At 31.0% G+C, this 21972-nt stretch overlaps 2 protein-coding genes across 2 annotated transcripts; one reads left to right on the top strand and one right to left on the bottom strand.

The window, feature by feature from the left end:
* Nucleotides 1-265: 265 nt before the first annotated feature.
* On the bottom strand, nt 266-2812 carry LOC142644029 (large ribosomal subunit protein uL11x-like). Its single transcript, XM_075818717.1, has 2 exons — nt 2748-2812; nt 266-626 (listed from the first exon to the last, which is right to left on the bottom strand). Exons 1-2 carry the CDS (start codon nt 2810-2812, stop codon nt 266-268), a joined length of 426 nt encoding a protein of 141 aa, XP_075674832.1.
* Nucleotides 2813-5361: 2549 nt separating this feature from the next.
* LOC142605401 (vacuolar iron transporter homolog 1-like) lies at nt 5362-6167 on the top strand. Its single transcript, XM_075776863.1, has one exon. The coding sequence runs from the start codon at nt 5362-5364 to the stop codon at nt 6010-6012; it is 651 nt and encodes a 216-aa protein (XP_075632978.1). The 3' UTR covers nt 6013-6167.
* The last annotated feature ends 15805 nt before the right edge of the window (nt 6168-21972 follow it).

Genomic DNA, 21972 nt, shown 5'->3' with positions numbered 1-21972 from the left:
CCCTCAAATTAAAAAAAAAAAAATTTGTTCTACTTTCTAAAAAAAAAAAAGCCCAAAAAACAAATTTGAACTAAAATCTGAAAAAAAGAATTGTAACAGAGCAAGCCCACCATTAAGCCCACAGCAAGTCCAACGGCAAGCCCAACAGATTACAAAGGTAGCAAACCCACGGATTCTCAATACATAAATAAAAAAACCCAGAGCAAATCACTAAATCAGAAACTCAAATCACTAAATCAAAATATCACTAAAGCTAAAGCAAACCCTAAGCTCCCATAATCTCCTTCACAATCCCACTAAGATCCTTCTCCTTCGCCATAGACCTAGGCTTCATCACCTTAGCAATCTCGATGACAGTGTCGAGCGAGATGTTACCGTTGTGCTTGATGTTCTTCGTCTTCTTCCGATCGTGCTCCGGCTCCTTCAGCGCCTTGATGACCAGCGCGGCGGCGGAGGGCCCCACGGACACCTTGGCTTGACGGTTCTGGACCGTTAGCTTGACCGTTATGCGGAGGCCCTTCCGGTCCTTGGTGGTTTCCTTGGCTATGTCTTCTCCAATCTTCTTCAGGGAGAGACCCAGTGGATCGATCTTCGGAGCAAGTGAACTCGCCGCTCCAACCTCACCTCTGGTGACTCAAACGTACACGTCCACCACCTGTGAGGGATCGAGCTTTGGAGGCATCTTTTGGGTCTCTGGTGGTGGAGCTTAGGGTTTGAGGAGGTTGTATGAAATAGTTATGAGGGCACTGTGAAAGTGAGTCAGAGAAACTGTGAGGTATTTCATCTAATTCTTTTGAACAGTGATTGGCTAAAGCTTTAACTTTATTAATATTTTGCCTATTTTTTGATTTTTTGAATTTGGTTTTATCTTATCTGTTAGTGTTGGTGTGTGTTGGTGTTGGTGAGATATTAATTGTTTTTTAGTGTAATGTGTATTGTAATTTGTGATTGTGAAATTTTTTGAGTGGCAGCTGGCTCTTGTGATTGGGGGCATCAGGCATGAGGCTTGTCTGTTGAGTGGGGTGGGGAGTGGATGGGCACATGGGATATTTGAATTGGGGGAAGAAAATGCACATGAGATGTGTGCTAGTGCAATTAATAAAAAATAATTTAACTAACCAATAATTAATTGGGGAAAGCAACTAATAAATAATAATTAATAATTTAATTAATCAATACATTATAAAAGACAAACAAATTAAATTACGTTAGGCTAAACAATAATTAATAATTTTATAATTAATGAAACAACAATATAACAAATTATAGTATATAAAAGACAAACAAATTAATGAAACAACTAAACAACAATAATTAATAATTTTATTAATATTTCAAATGAATTTATAGTTTATTATTTATTCTTTTGCTACCCTGGGAAAAATTTCTGAGAACTTATAGGAACATCCTGGAAAAAATTCCTGGAGCCGCCACTGGTTTCATTCCACCAAGAAAAATAAAGGATATATAAACTTCAAGGAATTCCATTTAATGTAAAAGTTCAAATTGCAGCAAAGTTTTTTATTTTATTTTTTTAAAATTTTAAAATTGCAATAAAGTTGGATTTTCTAATTATCTCAAGAATTGTAAAACAAGGAGAAGATGAAAATTAACAGAAAACTATGGCATATGTTAAAAATATTTGTGGTGTTGTTATCTTCCTTAAAAAAAATTAATTATCTAAAGTTAATATAAACATTAAAAACATATGTGTATTAAATAAAAATAATAATTAAAAAAGTATTCTTTTCATCCCAAAAAACACATGGGTACTACATATATTGTACTACAATATGCTTACAAACGTTTTGATTGCCACAAATCACAAACAAAGAATTCAAATATTGTAATAATGGTTTGTATATTCATTTATGACGAGTAGTGATGGTTTATTATTTACAATCGTCCACTTCAGCAATTTGTGACATCTTTAGAGCTTGTAGCCTGTAATAATTAGTGTTTGAGGGATTAAAAAAAAAAAAAAACTTGAAAGTAGTGGAAAAATTTAAAATTAATGGAGGCTTCAACTTGATAATTTGGCACAAACCTAACCTGATTTTAAAATCTAATAATAATATAAATAAATAAAGGACGATAGCATGATCTATTGATGGCTGTATCTGCAATAAGAAAAGCAGAGTATCTCCTGTGTTGCTTATGATAAAAATTGCATCATTAGGGTTTAGTACTATATATCTAACCAAATTATTTTAGTTATGTGTAGAATGATATCTCAGCTCGCAATTTTATCTTAGAAAGACAAATTTAGGAAAAGAACAAAACACAAAAGACGACAAGAAAATTGTTGGGCCAATATACTTGATCCCACGTACCCTCATGACATTGACATCGTCCTTACTTGGGATAATTTACTTTATTTTAAGGAATAGGACTAAAACATATAAAATGACATAATTTTTACTACAACGTAATAGGTTCATATAAAAACACATTTTTATCACTCACAACATACTAGCTATATAAAAGAGTTGTAGCACCATACGAGTGAGTTACTTATAGTACAAATTGTGTAATTTTATATTTTCACGTCACTCAAAAGTTTGAAGTTTGAACCGAAAGTGAACTCCTAAAAATAACTAATATCTACTGTGGCTTCCTTGTGGAGGCCACACTTCTTTTTTTTTTTTTTTTTTTTTTTTTGTGGTGAACAACGGAAATATCATTAACATTAACCAGCCAAAATGGCCAAAGTAGCAGAGTTTGCAGCAATAAGTCTACTATAATACAGTCCATGCATATCTGAATTTACAAAAGTGCTAACATCCTCCGATGGAGGCCACACTTCATGCATGTTTACTAATATATTTTATGTTTTATTTGTATAATTTTATTGTAAACTGCGGCCCAAACTGGGTCAATTCCGAAAACGTCACAATCAGCCTGACAGTCTATTAAAACAAAACAAAGCGTTTACTTGTTTAAAATATTAAAAAAAAAAATGTTAACGTTGGATTAATAAAAAATTATTAATTTAATTATTGTGAAAAAAAAAATATTTTGAAAATATTGTGTTTATAGTATTATTCATCCTTTTATAATTAATGTGAAGATAAAATTAAAAATGAGATACATTATTATTGAATTGGAAATTAATGGTTAAATATAAGGCTGATTATATTTTATATAGGTCATAAATATTAAGTTATACTTAAAAATTAACTTATTTTTAGTGCTTGTAACCTTAATAACATTTTATTGGATTAATATCTTAAAATTTATATTGTTGGACTACATTTTTTTTTTTTACCATTATAACAACTAAATATCAATTAACAAATGGATCTAATAAATCAAAACTAGATCCGACTCGATATAGTTTGAGGACTATGTCAATAACTTCAAGTGGATTTTTTTCTTAATATTTAAATATTAATCAAATAATATTTACTTACTATCTATATTTCTAATTTTTATTTGAAAACCATTCTTATTTTTTGAGCTGCAAAATTACTAACTAAGTTCTTGTACGTAAGTTTCTTATATGTTTTCTATTGATAATAGCTAGTTTGCTTACTCTTTCTGTAACAAAATTGATCTTGAGTAGAATTTTATTTTTATTTGGAATTTACTTTTTAGAAAAAACTATAACAAGTATTGTGAATAAATTTTGTAAGTGATGCATGCAATTTTGTCTTAGGTCCACTCAACAAAATATTTTGGGTGAAAATATAACATATGAACAAAAATCTATTAAAAATATTTAGAAGATAATAATGAAAATAGTCTTAATCAAATAAATAATAAATAATTAATATTTAAATATAATAAATAAAAAAAATCCCACTAAAAGTTTTCACCTTAGGTCCCAAATTTGTTGAGATGAACCTTACGTAAACTTTTATGTACCCTTTCTCTTTTATGCTTCCTCTCCACTAGGTCCATTTGAGTTAACTTGAAGCATCTTGAATCTTAGCATATTTCTATATATTCTTTGATTCAAGCGTGGACATAAAACTACAAAATTTGGTTCCATTCCATGATAAACAAGTAGCTAGTAATAAAATGGTATTGAATATGGAGGAGTGCGTGTGAAAGGCACACGCCTCAGGGTTTTCTATTAATTGTAGGAAGAAATGACGTATTAGGGATGTGGTGAAGGCCACTTGGGCAGGTGGAAAGATTGGTATCGTTGGAGTCTATTGCAATTCACACCTACAGTTTCAAACTCAAGATGCTGCTTTCTCCTCCTTTTTTTAATTGCAAAGTTAAATTTTGTACTTATTTTATAAATACATTTATCGATCTACAAGCTATTACCCATCAAAAGTCATTGATACTGAGGTTAGGTCATAGTGTAAATTGTATAGCCATCGAAAGTCTGTAGATAAAATTAAAAATTAATTGAAATAGTACAATGAGACTTATAAATAGTACCAAAAAGTACAATGAAACTTATGAGTAGTGGTAAAAATAAGCTAAATAGTAAAAAAAGTTGTCCAATATAAGTTATCCCAAACACATATAATTGACATATAATAAGAAGAAACTTAAAAAAAAAAAAAATAGATAACAAAAAGGAAAAAATAACAATGCAAGCGCAAATATGATCACATTTTAACTTTTTGATTCTTCGTAAAGACTATGTTTATTTTATGAAACAAATATATTTGTTAGAGTTGAAAAGAAGGGTTAGATATTCCAGGTATTAGACATGTTTTGACAGGCAGCAATATATGGTAATATGTACTACGCAAACAAGAACAACAACTTCATATCCAACATGTAGATCGAATATCTCATTAGAAACCTTTAATCTTTTTTTTTTTAATCGTTTAATCCTATAGTTATACAGATTTATCGTTGTGAGCTTTGACCATTCTTTTTAATTAGAAGCTTTCCAAGGAAATAGGTTGCTCAATATGTGAATTTTAATACTGCATTGAGCAGATCAATAAATATATTTTAAGAGAAAAAAGAAGAGGAATAAAAATAGATATCCCTCCCTCGCAATCCAAATAAAAAACAACAATGTCATATCCCTTCCCTACATGTGGATCGGATATCTCATTTTGATATTTTGTATTTTCTTTTCATGAGTCAACAACAAAGCAAAGTAACGTCAAGCCTTATTTAAGAAAAAAAAGAAAAAGCTTCCGAATTATAAATATGAATATATTTATATATATAACCTCGAGTGTGAACACACATTAGATTCCGTTAAGACATAGATTCCGTTAAGACCACCATTTTCCACACCTCCATTATTAAAATCTCTAATCTTGATTTCCCATTATAAATAACCTCCTGATAGTGTGTCCTCCACACTCCTCTCCATATACTCAATAATCTTCTTCATAATAGTAGCTTTACTTGCTTCTTTTTTTTTACTACCTTTTTTCCATGGCAGCCAATCAAGTTCACGACCAACCATCACCCTTAAATGAAGTCAAATCATTCGATGTTGAGCAACAAACTCAAAGCGATGAATTAGACTACACCAAAAGGGGACAATGGCTTAGAGCTGCCATCTTGGGTGCAAATGATGGGTTGCTTTCCACTGCATCCCTTATGATTGGAGTTGGAGCTGTCCGAACGGATATTAAAACCATGATCCTTTCTGGGGTTGCTGGGTTGGTTGCCGGAGCATGTAGTATGGCCATTGGAGAGCTCGTATCTGTTTACTCACAATATGACATTGAAATGGCACAATTGAAGAGAGATGGTAGCACTAATAACATGGGAGTGGAGGAACTAAATGCTGAGAAAGAGAAATTGCCAAACCCTTGGCATGCGGCTGGAGCATCAGCACTTTCATTTGCTGTGGGAGCATTAGTACCGCTATTGGGGGCAGCTTTTATAAAGGACTATGTAGTGAGGGTAGGAGTGGTAATTGGGGTTGTGAGTTTTGCCTTGTTAGGGTTTAGAGGGCTAGGTGCTTTTCTAGGGAAGGCACCTATTGTGAAATCCTCCTTAAGGGTTTTGATCGGAGGTTGGTTTGCTATGGGAGTTACTTATGGCATAACCAAACTTGTTGGTAAGTCTGGACTGTAATCATATGCTAGTTTTTGAAGCCTTTTTCTTTTCAAGATCTCTTGGATCTTGTAGTACCTATCTTGTAGTGTTATAAGCACAAATAAATTTGCCTTTTTCTTTTCATTGTAGTACCTATCTTGTAGTGTTACAAGCACAAATAAACTGAGAAGTCTCATATTTCTATTTGTCTGTCTATTTCTACAATATTTGTATCTTTGGCAAAGGAATTTAGATGAAAATATTGGTTGAAACAAACTGTACATGTTAATTTCTTTTCCTTGATATTTTGTACATTTCATTTTTTTTCTAGTACCTTACATAATTTTTGGGTAACTAGCTAATTAAATAATAAACAAAAAATGATCAAACACTGTCAAAGTGTATTATATTGCTCACTCACCTTAATAAGATTATCTCATCATCACTACTATTAAATCTTTTCATGCAAAAATATGGTTTACAACCTAGTAAATTATATTAAAATTGAAGAAATACCACGGTGCACCCTGGGTGCGATGGTCACTCTACTAGTATAAATGCTTGTGGGGTGTAGGGGCAAGGGCCGAGATTTAAATCTCTAGGAGGGAGTTTCACACACATATACACTTAGATTGGGCTAGAGTAGAAATTCTATCTTGTATAAAAAAAAAAGTTGAAGAATAATCATAATCTAAATTAGTTTATGATTATTATCTAATTTTGCATCATATCTAAATTAGTTTAACTTGGCATTCTGTAAAGGTCAAAATCAGCTTGACGGTCTATCAAAACAAAACAAGAGTTTTCTTGTTCAAAATATAAATAAATTAATGTTAATGGTGGATCCAATAAAAATTTATAAAAAATTGTCAACTCAACTATTGTAAAAAAAATATTATGAAAATATTGTGCCTCTAGCACTATTCATTCTTTTATGACGCGAAGATGAATTAAGAAATGAGAGACAAAATTATTGAATTGGAATTTAAAGTTTAAGCATAAGACTGATTATACATATGTCATAAATATTAAGTTATATCTAATGTGGGGGTCAAAAACACAAAGCACGCTGAATTTGCTATGAATTTCAAACCAACACAACTAACTTTTTAAGAAAAAATGGCGAAATCCCACAATAGGAAGATCAGGCAGATAACTGGAGATGAAAATGATTGAATTAGACTCTTATATTGATGAAAACATGTTTCCCGAGGTATACATAGAATTTCTAGGGAAAAATACAAGCTCAGACTCTTCTCTCTTTCTCTCTCTTGTTCTTCCTTAGATTTTTCCGAATCCCCCTTCTGGTCTACCTCCTCCCCCTTTTATATTCACTCTTTCTCCTCCTCCAACTGTATCCGTCTTAGCTAGATTTGGGGGATACTTATCCCATCAACCCCTCTGTCTACCATTTCTTGATCATGAAGATAGACTTTAGGGGTGTTGTTACTATTTAGGCCAGTCATTCAATATTTAATGTGGCTGACATTAGATAAAGAGATAGCTCATTAATGCAGAAGTGACTGTTACATTAAGCTTTGTATCTTCTTCTACATGTTCCTCAGAGAAGATAAGCGAAAAGGTGTCCTTAGTAAAGCATAGGACCGCTTCTAGGTCGAGCTATGTTTCTTTGGGAAGGTTGATTCCTCGGAGTACCTTGATAATGGTTCCAAATGGTCTTTTTTTTACGTGGCTCTGGTTATCCTATATTTACATATGGGTCGGGTTCATTTTGTGAATGGGATTTTTAGGAATATTCTCTTTGAATTGGGATCTTCGGGGTAGACTCAGTCCAATCCCCCACACCTAATATAACTTATTTTTAATGTTGTAACCCTTAATAACATTTTATTGGATTAATATTTTAAAATTTATATTGTTGGATTACACATTCTTTTTATTTTGAACCCTCACAACAACTAAATATCAATTAACAAATGGATCTGATAAATCAAAACCAAATCCAACTTGATATAGTTTGAGGACTATGTCAATAACTTTAAGTGGAGTTTTATTTTTCTTGATATTTAAATATTAATTAAATAATATTTACTCAACTTTCTATATGTCTTATTTTTTATTTGAAAATCATTCTTATTTTTTGAGTTGCAAAATTACTAACTAAGTTTTTGTATGTAAGTTTCTTATACGTATTTCAATTGATAATAGCTAGTTTGCTTAATCTTTTTGTAACATAATTGATCTTAAGTATAATTTTATTTTTATTTTGGAATTTATTCTTTAAAAAATAAGTATAACAAGTATTGTGAATAAATTTTGTAAGTGATGCATGCATTTTCATCTAAATTTTATGTTATATATCTATATATTTATTATCAATAATAAAATTATTTAAGAGATTCTATTTGAGATTTTGTTAAATTTTTATTCTTCTACCCTTTTTCCCTCTCTCTTTCTATTTTAGGTTTTTCATGTCTCGCTTAATATTTTCAACTACTCGATATTTTTAATTAGAAAATATTTACAAATAGAAAAAATATTTTCTTTAATATAGACGCATAATAAATATGTGACAGCAAGGATACAATAAATTTCAAGGTGTAGAACAATATTAATTCTAATTTTTATAGGTATTACTGTAACTTTACTTAATAATAAAATTAAATTCTAGGAAACTAATTAATTTTTATAAAAGCCAAATGATGTTAAGGTAATTGATCATGAAACAATTTGTATATCATGAAACAATTTAGACTTTCGATAGGATTAAATTTCTGTTAGTCTTATATTTTGGAGACTTTCTTAGAGTTGAAGGGAAGAGTGCACAACTCACCTATGTGTGTGTTCTTAACACCAATTATTATTTATAATAGGGTGTTGTAGGGTTATACCTAAATCTGGCCCTCATCAAAACCTCAGTTTTGTAGAGGACCTCCAAGGTCCATACTATTTTTATTTGTAAGAGAGCATGCCCTTCCACATCCACATCCATATTGCATTTTCTTTTTGTTCGCCTTCCCAAATTTGATCTTTATTGTGAAAATAATTACTTTTAAGAGTTGATGCTAATAATGATTTCAGGTTTGGATAATCCTCTCAAATCATTCATGGTAGAAATATTATGGCTTAAGTGACCTAAATCAATGGTAGGTTCATGTACTTGTAAAACAAGTAACTTAACATTGTGTTAGTCTATGGTTATTCAAGTATTCTTTAGTATAAATTCTACATTGGGTTCTTTGTAACATAAATGCTTAATAGAATATTTAACTCTTAAAGACTTTCACACCATGAACATAGGCCGTTAAACTGCATCACGTAAACCAGGGCTGACTGTAGCATATAAGCAACTAAGGTAGTCACCTAATTAAGGCCCCCAAACAAAAGAATACCACATCTTATATTATATTATATTTTCATTAAGTGTTATTTATCCTTTTACTTATGTTATAAAAAAATTAAGGAGTCTTTTGGCTAAATATTGCAAAAAATGAAGTTTTTTGTTGTTATAGCCACTGTTCAAAGTTATTTGGCAAAATGAGGAAAGAGAATGAATTTCGGCAACAGCGTTGCCGAAATTGCATAAAAAAGTATGAGAGAGAAATAAATTTGCAGGTGATGGCAGGATTTGAATTTCGGTAATCCCATTACTGAAATTCCTGCTGCCCAAACCATTACCCGAGTGAGTGCCCAAATAAAAACAATTGTGGCAATGCCATTGCCGAAAATGAGAGAAAAGAAAAAAAAAAAAAAAAACCAATTGAAGTGCCATTGCCGAAAATGGGAGAAAAGTAAAAAAGAAAAAAGAAAAAAGAAGTCAATTGTGGCAATGGCATTGCCGAAAATGGGGGAAAATATTAAAAAAAAAAAAATCAATTGTGGCAATGGCATTGCCGAAAATGGGGGAAAAAGTAAAAAAAAAAAAAAAATCTATTGTGGCAATGGCATTGCCGAAAATGGGTGAGAAAAAAAAATTGTGGCAACCAAGTCGCCGAAAATGGAGGGAAAAAAAATGTTTCGTTCATAACATTTTTCACAACAAATTACAAGTGATTAGTTGTTATTGGTTTAAATTTAAACTTAATACTAAGATAACTTCGTCCACTAACCACTTGTAATTTGTTGTGAAAAATGGTGTGGACGAAGCATTTTTTTTTTCCCTCCATTTTTGGCGACTTGGTTGCCACAATTTTTTTTTCTCACCCATTTTCGGCAATGCCATTGCCACAATAGATTTTTTTATTTTTATTTTTTTTATACTTTTTTTTTCTCATTTTCGGCAATGCCATTGCCACAATTGATTTTTTTTTTTTTTAATATTTTCCCCCATTTTCGGCAATGCCATTGCCACAATTGACTTTTTTTTTTTATTTTTTTTTTATAACTTTTCTCCCATTTTCGGCAATGGCACTTCAATTGGTTTTTTTTTTTTTTCTTTTCTCTCATTTTCGGCAATGGCACCTCAATTGGTTTTTTTTTTTTTTTTTTTTCCCATTTTCGTCAATGGCATTGCCACAATTGTTTTTATTTGGGCACTTACTCGGGTAATGGTTTGGGCAGCAGGAATTTCGGTAATGGGATTACCGAAATTCAAATCCTGCCATCACCTGCAAATTTATTTCTCTCTCATACTTTTTTATGCAATTTCGGCAACGCTATTGCCGAAATTCATTCTCTTTTCTCATTTTGCCAAATAACTTTGAACAGTAGCTATAACAACAAAAAACTTCATTTTTTTACAATATTTAGCCAAAAGACTCAAAATTAAGGCCACTTTTATTAGCTAATGGAATACATTGTATATTAAAAAGACCTCCACAATAATTCAAAACACAAAAAACTGGTCTACTTTCTATTTTTTAAACAATAGATAAAGAGTCTATAGACTCTAGCCATCATCACGTGGGTTGATGTGATATCACATCAGCCCATTTGCGACTTTATTTAAAGTTTTTTATATTTTAATTAGTTTGATTTTTCCTATTTCCATTGTTACCATTTTTTTTTCAAAAAATATTTCAAGTAATTTATATAATTTGTATGGTTTAAGTACATATTTTCATTAGTTATAGAATAATCTATTTTTTGTATTAGTACTAATTTATTCAGTTAAATGATAAATAAATTTTTATTTGTGTAAGTTTAGAATATAAAGTGACCACATCATTTAGTAAAGCTACAATTTTACTTTTGATAAATTAAGTCTATTGTTTTATACTTAAAAATTTTTATTTAGTTAAACTATAATTTTCTATTATAAATCATGTTTCATTTATATATAAATATTTTTTAAAATTATAAATGTTTACTAGAAAATATGTATTTAGATATGAAAATATTTAAAGAAGAAGAGAAAAATAGAAAAACAAATTGAATCTCAAAAGGAATCTATAGATAAATTTGTTATCAATATTAAACAATACACAACAAAAATTTTGGGTATAACAAATGAACAAGAAATCCATTAAAAAATTTTAGAAGATAATAATGAAAATAGTTTTAATTAAATAAATATTATTTAATTAATTAATATTTAAATATAATAAATAAAGTAAAAAGCCCACTTAAAGTTTTCGCTTTAGACTTTAAAATTTGTTGAGCAGGCTTGACTTGAACTTTTGTGTGTATTTTCTCTTTTATGCTTCCACTCATCATAAAATCATCGCACATAATTATACAACAATTTTAAGGCGGCTCTACTTGGAGCCTAGGGGGTTCAAATGAACCCTTGAACTGGCCCCAAAAAAAATTAATAATAATATGTTTTGCTTTTTTTTTTTCGTTTTAATTCCCTAAAATAAAATTTTGAACACCCTGACTATAGATATTTTTTAAGTCCAACTGAAATAAGTTTGAATATAATTCTCTTAACAATATCTTAGTCCTTTTAAACACAAAAAATGCTCAATAACAAACCAATTTGATCTAAAATTTGGAAAAAAAGAATTAATAAGCCCAACAACAAAAGTAGAAATTTGTTTATCTTAACCTTAGAAAAAACCCATTTATATCTTAATAAATTTGAAATAAACCAATCAAATAGAAGATCAATGGATAAATGATAGCTTGACTATGTATATTGAAAGATACGTAACTCGTAAGATTGATATTAATGAAGATATCATGCAACGATTTCAAAATATGAAATATTTTAGAAAGCAATTATAGAACTTTACGTATTTCAGTTTTAGTTTTTATTTTTTTCCTAATGTATTCAAGTTCTCTTTTGTTGTAAATTTTGTATGATTTAAGTTTCTTATTGACCTCTCAAAAAAATAACCCTAGAGCAGCCACTAATTTTCTTTGGTTCAAGCGTGGACATAAAACTAAAAAAAAAAAAAATTGGTTCCATTCCATGTTATATACAAGTAGTAATAAAATGGTATTGATTATGAAGGAGTGTGAAAAACACACGCCTCAGGGCTTTCTATTTAAATGAAGGAATGATGAATTAGGGATGTGGTGAAGGTCACTTCGACATGTACGGAAAGATGGTGTCGTTGGAATCTAATGCATTCATGCAAACTCAAGATGCTGTTTTCTCCTTCTTCTTCTTTTTAAATTTTTTATTTTTTATTTATAATTGCAAAGTTAAACTTCGTACTTATTTTATAAATAAAATTATCGATTTTTGTACAAGCTATTACCCACAGAAAGTCATGATACTAAGGTTAGATGTACATAACAATCAAAATATTAAAATGTTCGCTAAAAACAGAAATTTACATCTAACTTTTTTAAATTTGTAATTTGGAGACGACATATAATAAGAAGAAACCTTTTTTAAAAAAAAAAAAATTTAGAAGAAACTTAACAAAAAGTAAAAACGAACAACGCAAGCACAAAGATGATCACATTCATCTTATTCTATTTTGTTTCTTCAATTTAAGTTTTTGATTCTTCATAAAGACTATGTTTAAACAAATATATTTGTTAGAGTTGGAAAAAAGGGTTAGATATTCCAGGTCTTAGACATATTTGAACAGGCAGCAATATATAGTAATATATACGACGCAAACACAAAACAACAACTTCATATCCAACATGTAGATCGAATATCTCATTAGAAACCTTTAATCTTTTTTTTTTTTTTTAAAAATCTTTTAATCCTATAGTTATACAGATTTATCGTTGTGAGCTTTGACCATTCTTTTTAATTAGAAGTTTTCCAAGAAAATAGGTTGCTCACTCAATATGTGAATTTTTTAATACTACATTGAGCAGATCAATAAGTAACGTATATGAGCAGATCAATAAAGAGAATAAGTTACGTCCGGAGCTGGCGTAAAAGACATCTTTTACGCCAGCCAATCCTGGAGCAAAACGTCAGCCAAAACATTTAGACTCAATACATCTTATGACACGCAATTATAACCCAATTATAACCCCAAATATTCCTCAAACACATTCAAAGCTTCTTCTCCAAATGCCAAACCAAAGGCAGACTCTCCTCCTCCTCCTCACACTGGAGCTCCATTCCGCCACAGTCATTACCGGAGTTGTTTTTAGAGCCTGAAAAAAATGTCGAATCCGCCGTTAGTCTAGTGTCACAATCTCAAGGTTTGTTTTCTCATGATTTGGTTTAATTTCGAAATATCAATGGGATTGGTTTTTTTTGGACGTCAATCACTTGATTTTGTATGGATTTTGTTGATTTGGTTTGGGTTTTCTGTTTTTCTTATTGGATTCTTAAATCTTAAGTGGTAGGTTCAATGGGAGGGAGATGGATTGAATATGAATGTGGTCAATTTTTCTTCATTTTTTCAGAAAAATTATAAATCTTAAGTAGTTTTTTATTGGATTTTTTATCTTAAGTGGTAGGTTCAAACCCATCTGATTGTGGTTCTTCAGTACTTTTCCAAGCTAGTCTGGGTTCTTATGAATCGTGTTTTGGTTCCAAATCATGATTTTTGTGTGCTTCCTTTTAAAGTTATGAAACATTTTTTTTTTGGAGGTTTCCTATGTATTTGGATCCCTAGTATTGCTATGCTGTTGCTCTTTTGAAAGGATTCATTTAATTAGTTGAATTGTTCTTTATGTTAATATTTATGTACATACCATTCATTTACTTAAACCAGATTATGCCTTTGTATGGAAACCAAGAACAACAAGATTCAGTTATATCTTCTTTTGTGTGGCTACGCTTGTTCTAATCAGCTTTCTATATTAGATATGATTGAGCTACCTTGTTCTCTCCCTAATGAAGCTTTTGCTTTAATTTCAATTGGAGATGTGGAGTCGGTGTCATAGGTCCCAAATTGTTTTGATCAAGATATGGCCAATCCAATAATTTGGCAAGTTTGTTCTTTTGTTCTTCCCTAATAGGCTTTTTATTCATGAAAAAATGAAAAACTGATTTGAAATGGCCAAGTTGTGAATTTCTGATGTCCATTAGTTAGCCATATAGGTTGATTAAGTGTATTAAGTACTGTATGAATTCTTATCATGCATCCAAATGGGAAGTTTTAGTTTTGAAGGTACTTATAAACAAAAAAAGTTTTAGTTTTGAAGGCAGGTGACCTACCCTGCAGTTGTCATCCTGGATAATATATAATTATGTTATCTCATGTTCATACTAATAATATCTTTATGTGTCATAATGTTTTTAGCTCTAAACTCTATTTTTTTGGGTAAACTTTGTAGTCATAAACCTGCATTCGTTATACTAAGTAACACTGAAAATTACATGAGAATGAATGACTAAAAGGAAGCACAGATTAAAACAGAGTTTCTAATGCTCTTTTTGGTTTTTTTTTTTTTTTTTGGAGGGGAAGGGTGGGAAGTTTGGTAGTTGTGCCCTTTGCATTACATAGCCAATAGAGTTTTTGTTAATGGTTAGAATGAGTGTTCTCAAGATGTATATGACTTTTCATTCTTTTTTTTTTTTTTTTAAATGACTTCTCAAGATTCAAGTGGGTTTCGAAGTGTTTTTATTGTCTGAATTTTTTTTTGCTAATGTTAGCTGCAACTTATTCTGTTTTTGTTTTTTTCCCAGCTATGATGCAGACACATGGTTCTGAATATTTAAAGGAAAACTACCCTACTATTTTGATTGAAATCTTGGAGTATGTGGCTTGAGTTAGTGAACACTTTGTCATTCAAAACCAACATGGAAATGAAGCCTAAAAATCCTATATTTTGGAGAACTGAATCAGCAAAAGTCACTTCCTAGATTTGGTTTTTTATTTATATAGATATAGATATAGAGGGGATAAAACCCTCAAATGAGGAAATTATATACTTTTTAACTTTCTGTAGTTCTTGCTCTTTTCACAGCAAAACTTTGTATTTTGGAGAACAACTTAATTTAATTATAAATCATGCAAATGGCATGTTGCAAGTGGTAATTGGCTTATTACAGAAGTTGTGTAAATAATACCTATACCTTTAGCATCACAAGCTAATCTTCTAGAGATCTTTCTAGTGGCAATTATTTCTCTATTGAATCTTAAGATACCACTAAGATAGATTTCCACTAATTAGAATGTTAATTTGTTGAAGGATCACCTAGTTTACAAGAAGGTGAATAAAACTTGAAAATTTTATCAACGCATCTCAAAAAACTTTTACTCATTTCTCCATGTAGTATAAAACCTGACACAATTCAATTTTTAAAGGAACATGGGATTTTTTTTTTTTTTTTTTTTTTATACCAAAGGAAAACATTCATTCATTAAGAGACATAAAACCAGTACACAAAAAACAGGACATCAAGCAGTAGCAAAGTTTGGATTTAGCCTGCACCTATGAACAAGGAAACAAGTGGTGATATAGGCTAAATCAGATACATGGCTAAGTACATAACTAGGAACAAAAAGGAAATCTATTTGCAATCCTTGATTTCAAAGTTGGTTTATATCTGCAGACATAGTCTTCTGCTGCCAACTTGGTTGTCTGTCATTTTTGCAAATCTGTGTGAGATCCTTCCAACAATTCAAGATAAGCAATCTGTTATAACCCAGCTCCAAGGCCTTCAAGATTGATTCTCCAACAGCATCCTGAAGAGCAAGGCCATAAGTCTTCCTGCCATAGCTAGTACCACCTTTGAATAAGCTTCTTCCATCCATTGTTGTTGCTTCAAATGCATAGCCACTCCTTTTGGATTTCCTATTGACAGAAGCTGCTACCTTAATGATGAGCTGCCAGTCTTGGTATGTGAATTGCTACTGAATTTGTTGTCTGCAACCGGACCTCTGACTTTGGTTGTTGTTAAAAGCTTCCTGACTTTGGTTGCTGCTACCTTAATGGAAGTTCTGCTAGCCTCCCAATCTCTCTTATGCAGGTTTCAGGACATGAGATTTTTAAATACTCAATACAACAATTGAAAAGTTTTTAATTCCATTATATAATCTGAAATAAAACCTGTCACATAGGTTTGGAAACATATTAGGAAAAAAAAACAAGTCACAATTCTATTTAAAGGTCTGTAATTCAGAATACATTCATTTGAAATAAAACCTGTCATGATATATTATACAAAAAGAGGATCATAAGATTGGAAATACATTTAAAATAAAACCTGTCATGGTTCGGTAGACAAAAAGATGTAGGATTGGAAATACATTTAAGTAAAACCTATCACAATTCTTTCTAAAAGTTTCTAATTAACAATACATTCATATCAAAGTTTCTAGAAGTTTTAATGATTCAGTTGTTCCTCCAAAATACATGATGTTTAGGCTTCATATCCACATCGGCATAGGATGACAGATTGTTCACCAACTCTAGCCATATACTCCAAGAATTCAGTCAAGCCAGTAGGGAAGTTTTCTTTTAAGTATTCAAAACCATCTATCTGCAATTTTGCATCATAGCTAGGAAAAAAGAAAAATAATCAGAGCTGGGGAAAAAAATTGAGAATAAGCTGCAGCCAACATTAGCTGAAAAATCCAGACAATAAAAACACTCGAGTCTTGAGAAGTCAATACAAAACGAAGGGTACAACTACACAACAAAGTAATAGAAATATCAAACCTCATGGTAAACTTTAAGTCATAATGCTTGCTGTCATCTATCTAGTCTGATTTTTTTTTTTTTCCTTTTAACCATCAATCCTAGTTTGAAATTCTCAGCAACAGATCTGGAACATCTATAAAGATTACCAGTTTTTTTTTTTTTTAAGTAAACTCTGTCAAAGGGGTATCAAGTATGTCATTAGCATCTGCCAATGTACTTCAAATTCTGTTATGACTTTAGCTTGTAAAAATTGTAATTTTTTTATTAGCATATCTTTTGACTGAACTGAAATTTGAGCACAATGGGATTGACCATAAGTTTATTGCTTTGAAATTAAGCAAGAATCAGCAATTGGTTAATTTCTATAATTTTTTCCCACCTCATACGGAAAATTAGTAACATCAATTTAATCCTTATGCACTTCTACTATATACAACCCTCACTCTAATTGCTTCTTAAAAATAATACTCCAAACAAAAGTCTATTAAGTTCTCTTTGTATTTTCTAAATTAGTAGTATGAATAAGGAAGTAATTATTTAAATTTTTTATAAAAAGTAGAGAGAAGTCCTGAATCTTATTCTCATCATTCTAGTTCTTGTTCTTTTACTGTGAAAAATCCTATTCTCCTTCATATCACTGAAGAACCACAATCAGATGGGTTTGAACCTACCACTTAAGATTAAGAATCCAATCAAAACCTACTTAAGATTTATAATTTTCTGAAAAAATGAAGAAAAATTGACCACATTCATATTCAATCCATCTCCCTCCCATTGAACCTACCACTTAAGATTTAAGAATCCAATAAGAAAAACAGCAAAACCCATACCAAATCAACAAAACCCATACATTATCAAGTGATTGACGTCCAAAAAAAACCAATCCCATTGATATTTCGAAATTAAAAATAGGGGAAAACCACCAAATCATGAGAAAACAAACCTTGAGATTGTGACACTAGCATAACGGCAGATTCGACATCTTTTTGAGACTTTAAAAATAACTCTAGTGATGACTGTGGCGGAATGAAGATCCGTTGTGGGGAGGAGAAGGAGAGTCTGCCCTTGGTTTGCCGTTTGAAGAAGCTTTGAACGTGTTTGAGGAATATTTGGGGTTTTAATTGGGTTAGAATTGCATGTAATAAGGTGTATTGAGTTTAAATTGGTTGGCTGATATGTCTTCTCATGATTGGTTGATTGGCTGGCGTAAAAGGTGTCTTTTACACCAGCTCCGGACCTAACTTATTCTCATCAATAAATATATTTTAAGAGAAAAATGAAGAAGAATAAAAACAGATATCCCTCGCTCGCAATCCAAAGCAAAAACAACAACTTCATATCCCTTCCCTACAATGTGGATAGAATATCTCATTAGGGAACGCTTTTGATCTTTTGTATTATCTATTCATAAGTCAATAACAACTTACGACGTAATCACAAAACATTAACTAAAGCTAAGTAACGTGAGGCGTTATTTAAAAATAAATAAATAAGTTTCTAAATGTTATATATATATATATATATATATATATATATATATATATATATGTATGTATATATATATTCTGGAGTGTGAACACACATTAGATTCCATTAAGACTACCATTTTTTTTTTTTTTTTGGGTGAAAAAAAGGAAGATTAAGACTACCATTTTCCATTATAAATAACCTCCTGAGAGTGTGCCCTCCACACTCCTCTGCATATGCTCATTATTATAATCTTCTTCATTATGGTAGCTTTACTTGCTTTGTTTTTTTACTACCTTTCTTCCATGGCAGGCAATCAAGTTCACGACCAACCATCAGCCTTAAACGAAGTCAAATCATTCCAAGTTGAGCTACAAACTAAAAACGATGAATTAGACTACACCAAAAGGGGAAAATGGCTTAGAACTGCCATCTTGGGTGCAAATGATTTGTTGCTTTCCACGGCATCCCTTATGATTGGAGTTGGAGCTGTCCGAACGGATTTTAAATCCACGATCCTTTCTGAGGTTGCTGGGTTGGATGCCGCAGCATGTAGTATGGCAATCGGAGAGCTCGTTTCTGTTTACTTACCAAGGCCGGGGCTAAGATTTTTTGTTTGGAGGGTCAAATTTTGTTACTAATATATTAGTCTCAAGTTAAGATAAATTATCACACACATACGTAAACGAATATATACAAATATAAACATCAATATTTTAATACTAGAGACTAGAGTAGGTCATAATTTATAAATATATTGTATATAAAATTACCAACTTTCACATATGTGTATTCGCAAAATAATTTTTTAGGAGAACTTATCAACTTTTAAAATTCAATATTAAACAAAATTTGTCTAGTTTGATATTAAACATGTAAAAAAAAAAACAAATTAGAGAAAAAAAATACGTTCATTCAACTAACTCAAACATTTGAGGGGGCTAACTTCTATTATTGTGGCTAAATATTTAAAATATTTAATATTTATACATAATATAAAATAATTTTTTTTTTAAAATTTTGGGGGGCCATGACCCCCCAAGCCTTATTATAACTCCGCCCCAATTACTCACAATATACACGACATTTTTTTTAGAGAGTTTCAATTTATGACGTTCGCTCTTGATTATAGTTCTTTATCATCAGACCAAGACATCAATCAGTTTTTAGTGTAGGCGGGGATTGAATCCTAAATCTCTTATACAACCATCAGAGACTTTACCAGTTGAACTAGCTAGAACCCACCAATATACATGACATTAAAATAGCACAAATGAAGAGAGATGGTAGCAATGATTATATGGGAGTGGAGGAACAAAATGCTAAGAAAGAGAAATTGCCAAGCCCTTGGCATGCGGCTGGAGCATCAGCATGATAGTTAACGTTATAGTTGTTTTTATAGTTGTTTATAGTTGTCAAGCCCTTGTCACCTTTGTAGTTATTTTTATCAAGGAAGTCAATACCGTACTGGGGGCTGTACCGGTTTGGTCAGTGGTATGATATATTTCGAATACCGGTGTACCGTTTCGGGTTTATCGCTATTATTATTATTATTATTATTATTATTATTATTATTATTATTATTATTATATATACTTGATTATTTATTTAGAATTATTTATAAATCTATATAAGAATACTTAAATTTATAATAAAATATTTCTCTAAATTAATTGCTTATTTTTAATATGATTATTTCTTGCTCAAATATCAACTCAAGATACTTAAAAAAAAAAAAAAAATATATATATATATATATATATATATATATATATATATATATATATATATATATAACCTGACTTACTAGATTGTAATAATAATAAAGAACTAAAAAGATGATATTAATTATTAAAAAAAAAAACATAAAATGCTTATCCAATTTGAGTGGCAGCCAGCCTAGCATGTTTGAAATTTGAACTTTCACGGGGGTGTTAGAAGACTTAGAACTCATACAAAATAAATTAAACAAGAGCCACACAACTAAACAAAAGGCACAAGAAACAAGAGCCACACAATCACACACACGCACAACTAAAACAAAAAGGCACAAGAAGACTAGTGCAGTCTCGGTCAAAACCGAAGAAGAAGAAGAAGAAGAAGAAGGAAGAGAAGTGGATGGATATAACAGAAGGAGGAAGGCTGGGGGAAGAAGGAAGAGAAGCGGCTGGACAACCAGTGAGGACGGAATCGTGAGCTTTTTGTTGCTAACTTTTGTCATTTTCTTCAAGTTTTTAGTACCGCCGGATTTTCATTTTCCGGCCGAGATGTCCAATATTCTGCGGTACGTCCGGTAAGGACCGATATTTTAAGCGGTACGAATCATGGGTGTTTCTGTACCGGTTCACCTGCCGGTACGATAAATTTCGGCCGTACCGGCCGGTACGGTACGGAATTGACTCCACTGGTTTTTATACGGTAGACGTTGAAATTTTAGTTAGGTTTATGAACATGATAGTTAACGTTATCACCATCATTTGTGTTCTGTAACGAGCGGCAGATTTTCTTTAGACAAAATGTCGGAGTGTAATTAACTTGAGCCTAACTAAGCATGTGGCTTCTTAATGACAAATGCTCAAATAGTCGTAGAGAGGAAAATTCAGTCATGTACGTATATGTTCTTAAGCCAATTAATTACTATAAATTGCAAAAGTTCTTCAATATCAAAGTCATATATACATTAATGTATCTGATCGATATGGATACCATGGAATACTTTTCTATTTTTCTCTCCCTTTTCCACTCTCACCCATTTTCTCCTTATTATGAAACTAATAGCTTCTTAGTTAGTTTTACTATACTTAGGTCTTAGATATATATATATTTACGCTTTCTAACATATGTTGCTTTATCTTCTAAACTAAAATTTTAACACAATTATACTTTCAAAATTTTTTATTTATACACTAAATTCTTAAGAAATCATATCATATACGTATGAGTAATTCCTAGGAAAATTAAGAGTCTTTAAATGGCCACAAAAAAATTAAGATAAAAAATTTGTGCTTATTGACCTTCTCCAAGCTCTTATTGCATGCCCAACGATGGAGTTAATTAATTAATTAGTAGTGGGTAGATATGTCGGTGCATGCGATTCACAATGTCTTCAAGCATGGTTACAATTTTCAGCACATTTTAGAGATTCAGTCTATGTCTGATCTATTATCATGATGGCATTTTTTGTATGTTTGTCTCTCTCAACTAGCGAATAGGATTGCATGTGCTTTTGGCATTTTTACCTTTTAACTTTGTCATCAGAATGCAGAAAAAGCACTCTTTTACTGTCTTTAACACATCCATCGACTTCTTGCATTTGGAATTTTTTTTCTTTGCCTTTTTGGTTTTATAGGTAGTTACCTACCAATAAAAACCAATTTTCTCACTCTGAATTATTATTCAATTAATGTCCCATTTTATACTTCACCTCCCACAGTATTTTATATGTTTGTTTGTTTGTTTTTATAATTATTATTATCTTTTTGAAACTTTGGTTACTATGTAGGGGAAAAAATAAAAGGAAGATATGCATATGTTAGGCTACGATTGGTAGAATATAAGATAAGCTATTAATTAATTCTCAATTTCTTTATTTAGATATTAATGATTGTTAGAATA

Source organism: Castanea sativa, chromosome 7 (assembly GCF_040712315.1).
Source record: "Castanea sativa cultivar Marrone di Chiusa Pesio chromosome 7, ASM4071231v1".
In the NCBI taxonomy this organism is placed as follows: Eukaryota; Viridiplantae; Streptophyta; class Magnoliopsida; order Fagales; family Fagaceae; genus Castanea; species Castanea sativa.
Note: the sequence above shows the minus strand (reverse complement) of the source record. Positions and strands in the feature narration are given on the sequence as shown.